Genomic DNA, 11874 nt, shown 5'->3' with positions numbered 1-11874 from the left:
TCCTGGCTTCCCTGGGCTGCTGGCTTCGCTCACCTCTGCTTCCTACCCCTGTGCCCTGGCCTTTGTCATCATCCCTGGCCTGGAACTCCCAAGCCAGGTGTCATTGATTAGTTAAGGGACCGGGGAGGGGGGTGGGTGAGGGACAACTTGGGCAAGGACCTAGGTTGGTCTTTGATGTGCTCCCATGGGGACTGTGGGGAAAGCCAGAGGAAGCGAACAAATATAAATATGGTCAAGAGGCACCTGGACACCCGAGCAGACATTACTTGGGCCTGCTGAGACATAGCAAGCTAAACAGGGCCAGAAGAGCCAAATACTCAACCCCTACCCCCACCCTAGTAAGACTGTGCCCAATGTGGGCTCCATAAGCCCACCCTTCCATCTCCAGAACTCAGACCCTCCAGGTTCACCATCAGAGATGCAAGCCGAACCAAATAAATGGCCATTTAATAGAAAAAGGAATGGGAAGAGCATCGTCGTGGCAAGATACGGCATTTGGTTGGTCCTTGGCCCAGCACCCCACAGGCAGCACAACTGAAAAGCCCCAATAAGTCCTGGGATCCTAGGAGGCACCCCGTCGTTCTTGGCCACCCGCCTGTGGGGCAACAGTGTTTGCAGATTTCGGACCGGCCACAAGCAGAGGTGGCTGTAAGGGATAGCAACCAGCCCTCCCCTCCACATCCCTCCCCCGAGGCTCTGTGATGTCACCAGAAGGCAGGAAGCCTGGGTGTGGAAGAGAAGGCAGGAGGCCTTTCCAGGAAGGCCTTTCCTAAAAGGCTACCTACCCACCATCCAGGAAGGTCTCAGATCCAGGCCAGTTTCTGAAATGCATCCAGTGGCCCAACCCAGGGTCAATACATAGATTGCTCAGGGCAACGGGCCATGGCTTGAGCTTGGGGATCCGGGCAGGGAGGTGGGGGTCTGCCGAGGCAAAGGGTACACATCTGTAGCCGTACATTGCATCAAGGACCCCGGACTGTGGGGATGGAGCCTGGGCAGCTCGCAGTCCTGCCATTTTAAGATGGGGCTTTGTTTACCTGCAAGAGACAGAAGAAGAAAAAAAACAAGGTTTGCAGGACAGAACAGCCAAACCGTACACTCCTGCCCCCATACTCAGGGCCCAATCCAGCTTCCAGAAACAGCCTGTCTGACTCTGCCCACACACATGGACCCAGATCCCTTGGCCTACAGTTGCCATCCCCGCCCACCGGAAGCCTCTTACAGCAAGAACAGTACAGCAGCTCCATGACCCGGAAGCAGTTGTCCAGCAAGGCTTTGGGCCGCACCAGCTTCAGGCTTAGGCCTGGAGTACCCAGAAGAGATAACACAGCTTCCACGTGAGGGCCAATCTCCACATCCTGGGAGGGAGGAAACCGTCAGGACAAATAAAGAGAAAAGGACCCCACACCACCAGAGAACCATGGCGGCTGTCTCAACAAAATACAACTTTCAGGGACCAGAAGGCTGTGAGTGAGGCTGACACGCCTCACAGAGGTTTCTGCTTCTCTATCATCAGAAAGTAATTACGGGGGCTGGAGAGATGGCTCAGTGGTTAAAGAGCACTGACTGCTCTTCTGAAGGTCCTGAGTTCAAATCCCAGCAACCACATGGTGGCTCACAACCATCTGTAATGGAGATCTGATGCCCTTTTCTGGGGTGTCTGATGTTAGCTACACTGTACTTAGATATAATAATAAATAAGCCTTTAAAGAGAGAGAGAGAGGGAGAGAGAAAAGGAGGGAGGGAGGGAGAGAGAGAGAGAGAGAGAGAGAGAGAGAGAGAGAGAGAAGAAAGAAAGAGAAAGGAAGGAAGAAAGGAAGGAAATCAGGGAAGAGGCTGGGACCTCCTTATTACTCCAGCCTAGGCATGGTTGCCAGCCTCCAGCCTGGGAAAACTGCCCATCGGAAAACAAAGATCTGTCTCTACCTAAGGAATGAGAGAAGAATCATGAAGATTCCTGGGACACCAATCACACGGGTAGAACTGAACTCCAAGTTCAGCTCCAAGCTAAGAGATCTTCTCTTTACAGCGGTGGAGAGAAAGGACGGTGTGGAGAGTGTGCTGTTGGCCCGGGGAAGTCCAGAGGCATTGTAGAGGCATCATGGGAAAGCTAGGGCCTAAGCTACCTTGCCAAAGGTGTCCAAAAAACTCAGACAAAGCATCTTGGCTAAACTTTACGCCCCTGGCCCTCCAAAATACCCATAGTCCTACTCTTAAGATACCTGTGGCCAGGGCCTAGCAAACACAGAAGTGGATGATCACAGTCAGCTATTGGATGGATCACACGGCCCCCAATGGAGGAGCTAGAGAAATTACCAGAACTAACCAGTACCCCGGAGCTCTTGTCTCTAGCTGCATATGTATCAAAAGATGGCCTAGGGCTGGCGAGATGGCTCAGTGGGTAAGAGCACCCGACTGCTCTTCAGAAGGTCCAGAGTTCAAATCCCAGCAACCACATGGTGGCTCACAACCATCCGTACTGAGATCTGATGCCCTCTTCTGGTGCATCTGAAGACAGCTACAGTGTACTTACATATAATAAATAAATAAATAAATAAATAATTAATTAAAAAAAAAAAAAAAAGATGGCCTAGTCGGCCATCACTGCAAAGAGAGGCCCATTGGACTTGCAAACTTTATATGCCCCAGTACAGGGGAACCCCAGGGCCAAAAAGGGGGAGTGAGTGGGTGGGTAGGGGATTGGGGGGGGTGGGTATGGGGCACTTTTGGGATAGCATTGAAAATGTAAACGAGGAAAATACCTAATAAAAAAATAAATTAAAAAAAAAAAAAAGATACCTGTGAATGTGACCCATTTTGGAAGTTGAGTCGACGTAATTATCTCAAGTTTACATCATTGTGTATTTAGGGTGGATTGTAAACCCAATGACTAATTGGTGTTTTTCCTGCCTCGGTGTTGGGACTAGGACCTAGGGCCTTGTGCGTGTTAGGACAACTCTTTACATCCCCAGCCCCGGGATCGTTATAGTGAAAGGTCATGAAGACAGAGAGGCACCAGGCAGGAGCCCCAGGGAGGAGTGAGGCAGAGGTCAGAGCCAAGGGGTAGCACCACCAAAGGATGGAAGAACCAAGGACCCTTCAGGGCCAGTTGGCCCTGCGACGTCGTCTTGATTCTGGACTTCTGGTTTCCAGTATGAGAAAATACAATTTGGTTTAAGTCACCCAGTTAAAGCTAATTCATTACAGCAGCCTAGAAAAGTCACGGCCAAAGGCAGAAAGAGGGTGATGGAGAGGAAGGAGGGCACAGCACACAGCCGGGTTCCTGTCTAGGAAGGATAAAGGTGACCAAAACATATATGTTCCCTTGCCTAATGAGAGCTACTGCCACTAAGGGCCACTGCTCCACCAGAGACACTCAAAGTCAGGAACAGCAGGCAGGAGACATTCTCCCCAAAACCGCAGGACATGGCGACATGCACTGTAACCCCTCTCTTAGGAAGCTGAAGGAGGAGGAGCATAAGCTGACACCAACCTGAACACAAAGTGAGTCCCTGACCCTACAAACAAAACTAAAGGAAAAAAATGGGAAAAGCTGACCTTGACCGGCAGTTCCTACAAAACAAAGCTTGACACTGCAATCACCCCATGAGCCAGAAATTAATGCTCTATTTTTTTTTCTTTTGTCAGTGCCAGGGTTTGAACTTAGGGTGAGCCCTCTACTACTGAACTGTACCCCAAGCCAAGTGGGTGAACCTCACTGGCGTTGCTTTGGTTTGGGGGGTGGGGTTCATTTTTTATTTCATCCACTGTTGTTGTTTTAAGACAGGATCTCACCTTGTAGCTCTGACTACCCGGAACTTGATATGTGGACCAGGTTAGCCTTGAGCTCACAGAGATCCTCCTGCCTTTCCTGAGTCCTGGGATTAACCTCGACTCCTGGTTTTGTTTCTGAGACAAAGTCTGGATATGTAGCCTAGGCTAGCCCAAACTTACAAACCTCCTGCCACCCCCAGCTTGACAATCATGGGATTAGTCTGTTCAACTCGGTCCAAATCAGTGGATAAAGTTTATCCACTGAAAACTTCACCAGAGTGCACAAATGGTGTATCACCATCTCAGAAACTGTACCAAAAAGAAAAGAAAAAAAAAAAAAAAGAGCAAATACGTAATGGAAAAAAAGACAGATTACAGGTTGATATTGGGATTGGAAAGAGGTGAGAAATGGTTGCCTCACGTATACAGTTTCTGCTTGAGGTGATGAAAAGTGACAGAAATGGATGGGGGTGGGTGCAGGTGATATACAACCCTGTGAGTGTAATTAACACCGCCAAACCATGTGCTAAAAATAGTCAAGACAGCGGGCTTTATATTATGATGCGCATTTGCTCCCTCTTGCCTCAGCCCCCACTCTCTGGTTTTTTAAGCTGCCTTTTCCTTAAATTATTTTTCTTTTTTATGCCTATGAGTGTGTGTACATGTGTGTGTGCTGTGTACATGTGAGTGCCCATGGCGGCCAGTAGAGGCTGCTGGATTTCCTGGAGCTTCAGTTGTAAACCAGCTGACTTGGCGTCCTCTGCAAGAGCAGTGAGTGCTCTTGACCACTGAGTCACCGTCCCAGGCCCAGTTTCTTAAGGAAACAATGAAGGCAAGTTGGGGTGGGGATGTGAGACTAGAATAATGCAGAGGCCAGAAGCCGGACGTCTTCCGATAGATAGAGGAGATAGGATAAATTCATTGAATCCTTGTTTTACAGCTGGATAAGATGTAGGCTTACAGCCAGGCAGTGGTGGCACACACCTTTAATCCCAGCACTCGGGAGGCAGAGGCAGGCAGATTTCTGAGTTCGAGGCCAGCCTGGTCTACAAAGTGAGTTCCAGGACAGCCAGGGCTATACAAAGAAACCCTGTCTCAAAAAAACAAAAAAACAAACAAACAAAAAAAAAAACAAAAATAAAAAAAAAAGAGATGTAGGCTTACAAGTGATGACCTAAAAGCTCAGGAGTGAAACAGCTTGTTCAAGATTACACTGTTGGAGCCGGGCGTGGTGGCGCATGCCTTGAATCTCGGGAGGCAGAGGCAGGCAGATTTCTGAGTTTGAGGCCAGCCTGGTCTACAAAGTGAGTGCCAGGACAGCCAGGACTACACAGAGAAACCCTGTCTCAAAAAACAAAACAAAAAAAAAGATTACACTGTTGGAAAAAAAAACAGGACCTGGCCTCTGACGTCACACTATCATGAGTGGAATCCATCTTCAAAGCTACCGTCACGGACCGCTTACAGTAAGGAAGAAGGAAGATTACAGGCTGCTGCAAGCCAGGTAGTGATGGGCCTGCCTTTAATCCCAGCACTCAGGAGGCAGAGACAGACAGATCTCTGTGAGCTCAAGGTTGGGGGGTGGGGGAGGGTGCTGGAGAGATGGCTCAACCGTTAAGAGCACTGACTGCTCTTCCAGAGGTCCTGAATTCAATTCCCAGCAACCACACGGTGGCTCACAACCATCAGTAATGGAAGCCAATGCCCTCTTCTGGTGTGTCTGAAGACAGCTACAGTGTGTACTCATACACATTACCAAAAAAAAACTCTGGCTGCAGAGTTGGGTATATCTCAGTGGTAGAGGGAGTACCCAGTATACTGGCTAAGCTTTCAGCAGTCAGGAGGGGAAGGAAAAGGACCATCTGAGTAATATAACCATTTCTACGCACAGCGCCTCAGTCAGAGAGCCCAGGACCAGAATCAGAGGGCGGAGGCCTCACACTCTCCTGCCCAACCTCACTCCCATGAGCTTCTCGGCATCTGTTCGATGGGTAAAACAAAGGCAGAAAAGGTCTCTTCCTCAAGCCAGGTCAGCTTGCCCAGGACACCCATCTTGCTCACAAGCACAAAAGGGCAAATCCGTGCGACCCTCTTAGCAGGAACTGGGAGAACCATCCCAGGAGAAGTTCCAGACAGCTGCAAAAACAGTCGCCTGTCCCCAAACCTTTCATCATCAGAAGCTCCCAGCTGGTGTCAGACGATCTGGCCCAGGGGCTGGGGAGGCCAGGCAGCTGGCTGAGCAGGGTCACAAGTACGTGTCCCGGCAGGTGTACACCAATGGCCTGAGGAGGTAGGGACATGTCTGTCAGGTTACAACTCGGGAGGTTTTCAGTTGGATGATCAGATGGCTTCGAGGGCTGCTTCTGAGACAGGCTCTCACTATGTAACCCAGATTGGCCTGGAACCTAACATTTCCCCCACCTCAAGCCTCCAGAGTGCTGGGTTACAGTCACGCCACACACTATCTCCTTTCCTTCCCATGCTTGTTCTAAACTCAAGTCATAGTCGTTACGGCTCGCTCTCCACACTCCACGGGCTTTTGATAAAAGCAGAGTGTCCACTGTCACCGAGTTACACAGAACAGTTTCAACACTCTGAAAGTTCCTGTCAGTCCACCTTGTAACTGAACCTTTGGCTACTTTGTGGGTTCTTTTTTTTCTTCCACCCTTCTCCACCCCCAACACTAAATAGTAGAGAAAAAAAGCCTAGAGGGGAAAGGGGGCGGCGTTATCATTAGACTACTTCCTGCTGATTAGGGGTGTCAAGTTCTTGGGGCATGTTTGATCTTCACCCACTGTTGGAATATCTAATTTCTTCTTCTCATTTCAACAAACTGTAACAAACGACATCTAACCACCAGCTGTCCAAAACAACCCCTTCTATCTATCTATCCATCTATCTATCCATCCATCCAAACAGCACACACTCGCAGAAACTACCTGCAGCTGACAAAATCATGCCTATCTGCAGCTGACAAAACCACGCCTCTGCTAGAGCACGAGGCAAATCATAGTCAGCTGCTGTGGACAGTCTGAAGCAGCCCCACATCCCATACCTGTGATTAAAATGCAGACACGGGCTGGCGAGATGGCTCAGTGGGTAAGAGCACTGACTGCTCTCCTGAAGGTCCTGAGTTCAAATCCCAGCAACCACATGGTGGCTCACAACCACCCGTAATGAGATCTGACGCCCTCTTCCGGTGCATCTGAAGACAGCTACAGTGTACTTACATATAATAATAAATAAATCTTAAAAAAAATAATAAAATGCAGACACATTCTTACAATATTTCTGTGTCTTTAAAGAACGAAAAATTTCACTATCTTCCACCTTCTTCCTTCTCCCCTTTCTAGAGGAAGAGGATTTTTCAGATACAAAGATGAAATTAGAGGATTCCTTGGCTTGTCTAAGACTCAGGACACAAGAGGCAAAGCCTGTTCTACACAGCAAGTTTCAGGCCAGGCGGGGCTTCAGAATGAAACTCTCTCAAATAAGCAAATAAATAATGCTGTCTTATGAAGATGGCATGCCCGGTGCACCCATGAGTACACTGGTTACCTCATAACACCTGTACAAGGTCTAGCCAGTGTAGGTAGTGAACACTGGGCAGAAGTAATTGGACTCAATGGGTTATAAAATTAAAAACAACAATAATAAAAAAAATTTTTTTTAAGAGGAGCGCTCAGGTAAGCTTGAAACAAGGTCCCAAATCCTCTCTGTCCCCATCCCTCGTGTGTCTCACATGCTCAGCGCATGGCAGAACTCTCCCTTCTTAGCCCTTTGCCAGCACCGGCCAGACCCACACGCGCATGCACACAGCTCACCATGAGGCTCCGCTGTACGTTCTCCAGCAATGTCTGAACCTCCTGTAGATACTTCCAGGACGGGTGACCCTCCAGAAGTACATCCATCACAGACTCAGTGGCATTGAGACTCACCAAGACCCACAGGTACCGAAGCTCTCGCTCACTCACGTGAGCCTTCTGCTGCAGGGACAGGAAACATCGGTGACGCACAAGCGTAGGCCACTGGGCACTGACCACTCCCGTACCCCCATGCATTTGCCACTGCCTAGGAGCCATCACAGTCACCCACGGCTGCCAGCAGAAAACCTTGGGCCTAGGTTAGTGGCAGGCTTTGCTTCAGTGGCTAGGGAAAGGCCAATAGGACAACCTGCCAAGACCCACAAGCTTCTAAGTGCCTCGTGGCAGGCAGCGGCTCCCCACCCCCCACCCTCCCCAGGAAGGATCCTCACCAGCCTTGTGATGTTGGCCACTCTGAGTACCCCCTCATAAGGCACAGCAATCCTGTAGTTGATGGGGAAGTACTGTTTCTGAAGAGGAACGAGAAGAACAAACCATAAGCTCCGAGGCAGGAACTGTTTAGACGGGACCCCCAAGAGAGGAACGCAGCCTAGCAGCGTTGACAACAGACAGGTCCTCTACTGAGAGGTCAGATCTGGACAACGGGGCTAAAAAGACGGCTCTCCTTTTCCTTCGGACAAAGGAGGTGGGGGTGCGGGGTGTGAGATCAGATACACAAGTCCTGTAAGGGCTGAAGTTTCAGGCCCAGGGGATGAGCCCAGGATTTTCAGGAGACATGGTACTTTGGAAGTGAAAAATATGGTTATCTGACGCTTACAAAGGTAACCTTCGCACAGCCTGTGAACACACTACACATCAGTGAGTCTAGAATCTGACACCTTATTATTTATTGTTATTATTATTAGTGTGGACATGACTCTCAGCACTGAGGTGGAGGTCAAAGATTAACTTTCAGGAGTTGGTTCTCTCCTTCCGCCTTGATATGGGTTCTGGGAATTGGACTCAGGCCATCAGTCTTGGGTGCCAGGTGTGCCTTTTACTCACAGAGCCGTCCCACCAGCCCCATGGTGTTCGCTCTCAGTGAGTGGGTTGTATGGTATATGAGTTACTTCTCAATGGAGATAGTCTCAGAGATAGTCCTATAGAGCTGGGCCTGTGCTTGCAACCCTAGCACTGGGAGGCTGAAGCAGGAGGATCTCAAGTTCAAAGCTCTCCTGGTTACCATGTACTGAAGCCGGTTCTTGTACTGCAGCTTGCCCCGAAGGTAGCCTGTAAGGTCACACTCCTTATCTTGGGTCAGAGTCCATATCTCCAAATTCTCGTTTCCCAAAGCCACGTCAAGTAGGATCCCAAGACCTGTGGGACACACCCAACAAGAGCAGATGAGCGCTGGGCACTGTGTCTGCGCACCACCTGGCGTGCGTAGCTGTATTAGCCACCATCCATCATTAAGCCTGACAAGTACTGAGGGGAAAGGCAGGTGCATGCAGAGCCCTAAGGAGGACTTGTCACCTGGAGTAGCAAGCACACCCCCGCCATGGTCAGAGTCCCCAGGGTATGGTCTCCAGTCTCCCCTAGCTCCTGCTTTTGGGTAAGTACATTGTCCAGGTTCTAAGGCACCCCTCAGCCCTTTGTCTGGAGTGATGAGTTTTCAAAGCTCGATTTTCTCCATTAGATGCAGCAGCAGGTCTTACAAGCAAGCTTCTTCCAGTCTGATGGCTCTGGGATGCTAAACAGACCCCCCTACACCGGCAGAACAGACAATAATGCGAAGTCTTTGGAAACAGTACCAGGAATTACCACTAGGTGTCACTGTGACCTCAAAAACAGCTCTTGGGAGCTGTCCCCTTGACTGGAAAAAAAATATTTTAGAGAATTTACAATAAATATGAATAGGGATCGAATGGATGAAAGGAACACAAAAGAGCAAGAGATACCCAAAGGGCCAACCTCATTAGAAAGATACAAACTCAAATGAAAGCAATTAGCTGCAGTCTGAAATCAGAGAAACAGATCTACATGCAAAGCCGACCAGGGACAAGGAAACGAAGAAGGTTTTTATGAGATGATTTCATTTTAATAATCCTGATGCTGCCAAAAGAATTCCCAGCCTGGAAATACATTTGGCCCACTTAATAATGAAATGGCGTTAAACTCTAAAACCCTTGACCCACTAAACTCATAAACTAGAAAGAAAACAGGAAGTGTTGTTTACTGACGACTTAAGCAGCATCATAGTTCCTTTGTTAAGATAAATTTACCGACGGGGGAGACTACACGTGGTGCTGTACATTACGGGGGAAATTTTAAGATATGTTCAACGCCTTCCTAAGGAAGCCTGAGCCAGCGATATCAGCAGCTTAAAGGATGACTTCAAGTTTATTAATTAACCTCCCGCACTTTGAAAAAAAGAGATGCAAATAACCGTACCAGATATCTGTGGGAGATTACCACTCCCGACCTTATGTGCTAGGACATAAGGATGTTGCCCTGGCTGACGTGGTACTGACCTGGAACTGTCTATGTAGACTAGACTAGCTGGGACTCACAGCCTTTTCTTCCTGGGTGCTGGGATTAAAAATTCGAGCCACGCTTAGTTTAGTATCTGTGTTGTTGTTGTTGTCAGAAACAATAATTAAACTTTGCCTTTTCTTTTTTCTTTTTCTTTTTTCCTTTTTCCTTTTTCCTTTTGAGCAAGACAGCCAGGCAGGCTGACATTACCTCCCTCATCAGTTACAAGTAGATATCACTAACTGGATCTCTCTCCTCTCACTTCCTGACACCTTGAAGATTTGGGAGCTTTGTATCTCCACTGTCTGGGGGCCATGCTCCCTCTTAGCTTCCACTACCCATCTCCAGGATCGCCCGGCTCGTTCCCACGTACTGGACCAAGTCCTAGGAGCGCTCTCTGTTTCCCCTGATACTTGGATCTACTCAGGTCCTGAACGCCACACAAACCACAGTTACTGCCCTCTTCATCTGCAGAACTCTTGACAACCACTTTCTTGCAAGGAGGCAAGTTTGTAAGCATCACCTAACACAGCACTGGGCTGAAGGAACAAATAAACACAACCAGTATTAGGCCTACAAGATGGCTCAGTGGGTAAAGGGGCTTGCTACCAAGCCTGATGACCTGAGTTCAATCCCCAGGAACCACATGGTAGAAGGAGAGAACTAACTCCTGCAAGCTGCCCTCTGACCCCCATGCAGGTGCTGTGACACACACACACACACACCCTCCCAAACAAAATAAAATGTAAAATAAATTTAAATAAATAAATAAATAAATAAATAAATAAACACAGTGCTGGGCCCATTAACATAGGCTTGCTTTTGGTTCCTGCCTTGCCTTGCAAATCCACACCTAGTCCACCCACTCCTGGAACCGTCTGAGGCTTTGGCGCCAACCCTGGACGTCCCCACCAGCACTGCTTGCCTGGGTCACTCATCACCTGGCCAGGTCATAGCATCTTGGGAACATGGAGAACTTAAGCTGTAACTACAGCATGCCCTCAGGGACAGAGCCTTACACCTGAAGGGAGAGGTGGTTTCTGGGAATGGAAATGAAAGCAAGCAAGCACCTGAATCCCCTAGGGAGTTGGCTAAGGTACAGGTGGACCAACTCCACCCCACATTTCTGATCGACAGGTGGAGAAGGCACCTCTGCATTGCACTCCTGGTTGAAAGTGACAGCCACTGAGAACCATGGACCTGAGTGACACTTGCAGACTGGTAATCATAATGGTTCCATCTGGTCCACAGAGATTATACATTAAACAACAACAACAACAAGGCCTTCATCTCTCGGGGTGGGGTGTTCTATCCGATCCATAAAGAGTCTTCTTCCCTATCAGCAGCCAATCAGTCACTATAGCCTGTCAATCCATCAAGTCCCGCCCGCCCCATGAACCATGTTGGCTTTACCCAATGTGTCCTTAAGATAGGAGTTGGGTCTATCCTAGCTGGTTTTGTTTTTTTGTTTTTTGGTTTTTTGTTTTGTTTTGGTTTTGTCTTGTTGACACCAGCTAGAGCTATCCAGGAAGGGAGGCATATGTTGAGAAAAATGTCCCCATCAATCAGATTGCCTGTGGGCAACTCTGTAGCATTTTCTTGGTTAATGATTGGCGTGGGTGGGCTCAGCCAGCAGGGAGAAGGGCCACGCCTAGATGATAGTTCTGACTGATAGAAGAAAGCATCCAGCCATAGAAAGCAAGTCAGCGAGCGGCTTCTCTCTGTGGTCTCTATTTCAACCCCCACCCCTCACCCCCATCTCCCC

At 48.8% G+C, this 11874-nt stretch overlaps 1 protein-coding gene across 9 annotated transcripts in view; it reads right to left on the bottom strand.

The window, feature by feature from the left end:
• Positions 1-419: 419 nt before the first annotated feature.
• Positions 420-11874, bottom strand: part of Il34 (interleukin 34) — a 65349-nt gene continuing 53894 nt past the window's right edge. For 8 of the 9 annotated variants that reach the window (XM_085843579.1, XM_029480357.2, XM_021169816.2 and 5 more), the window contains 5 exons: positions 8821-8954; positions 8030-8107; positions 7599-7760; positions 1223-1358; positions 420-1037 (listed from right to left, as the gene is read on the bottom strand). In XM_085843579.1, coding sequence (XP_085699705.1) covers positions 868-1037; positions 1223-1358; positions 7599-7760; positions 8030-8107; positions 8821-8954 — 680 coding nt within the window. In that variant the 3' untranslated portion in view covers positions 420-867. The remainder of the gene's footprint in view (positions 1038-1222; positions 1359-7598; positions 7761-8029; positions 8108-8820; positions 8955-11874) is intronic. The other variant, XM_029480362.2, reaches the window with a different exon arrangement.

The sequence above is a fragment of the Mus caroli genome, unplaced genomic scaffold, assembly GCF_978045245.1.
Source record: "Mus caroli unplaced genomic scaffold, Mus_caroli_1 scaffold_10, whole genome shotgun sequence".
Taxonomy (NCBI): Eukaryota; Metazoa; Chordata; class Mammalia; order Rodentia; family Muridae; genus Mus; species Mus caroli.
Note: the sequence above shows the minus strand (reverse complement) of the source record. Positions and strands in the feature narration are given on the sequence as shown.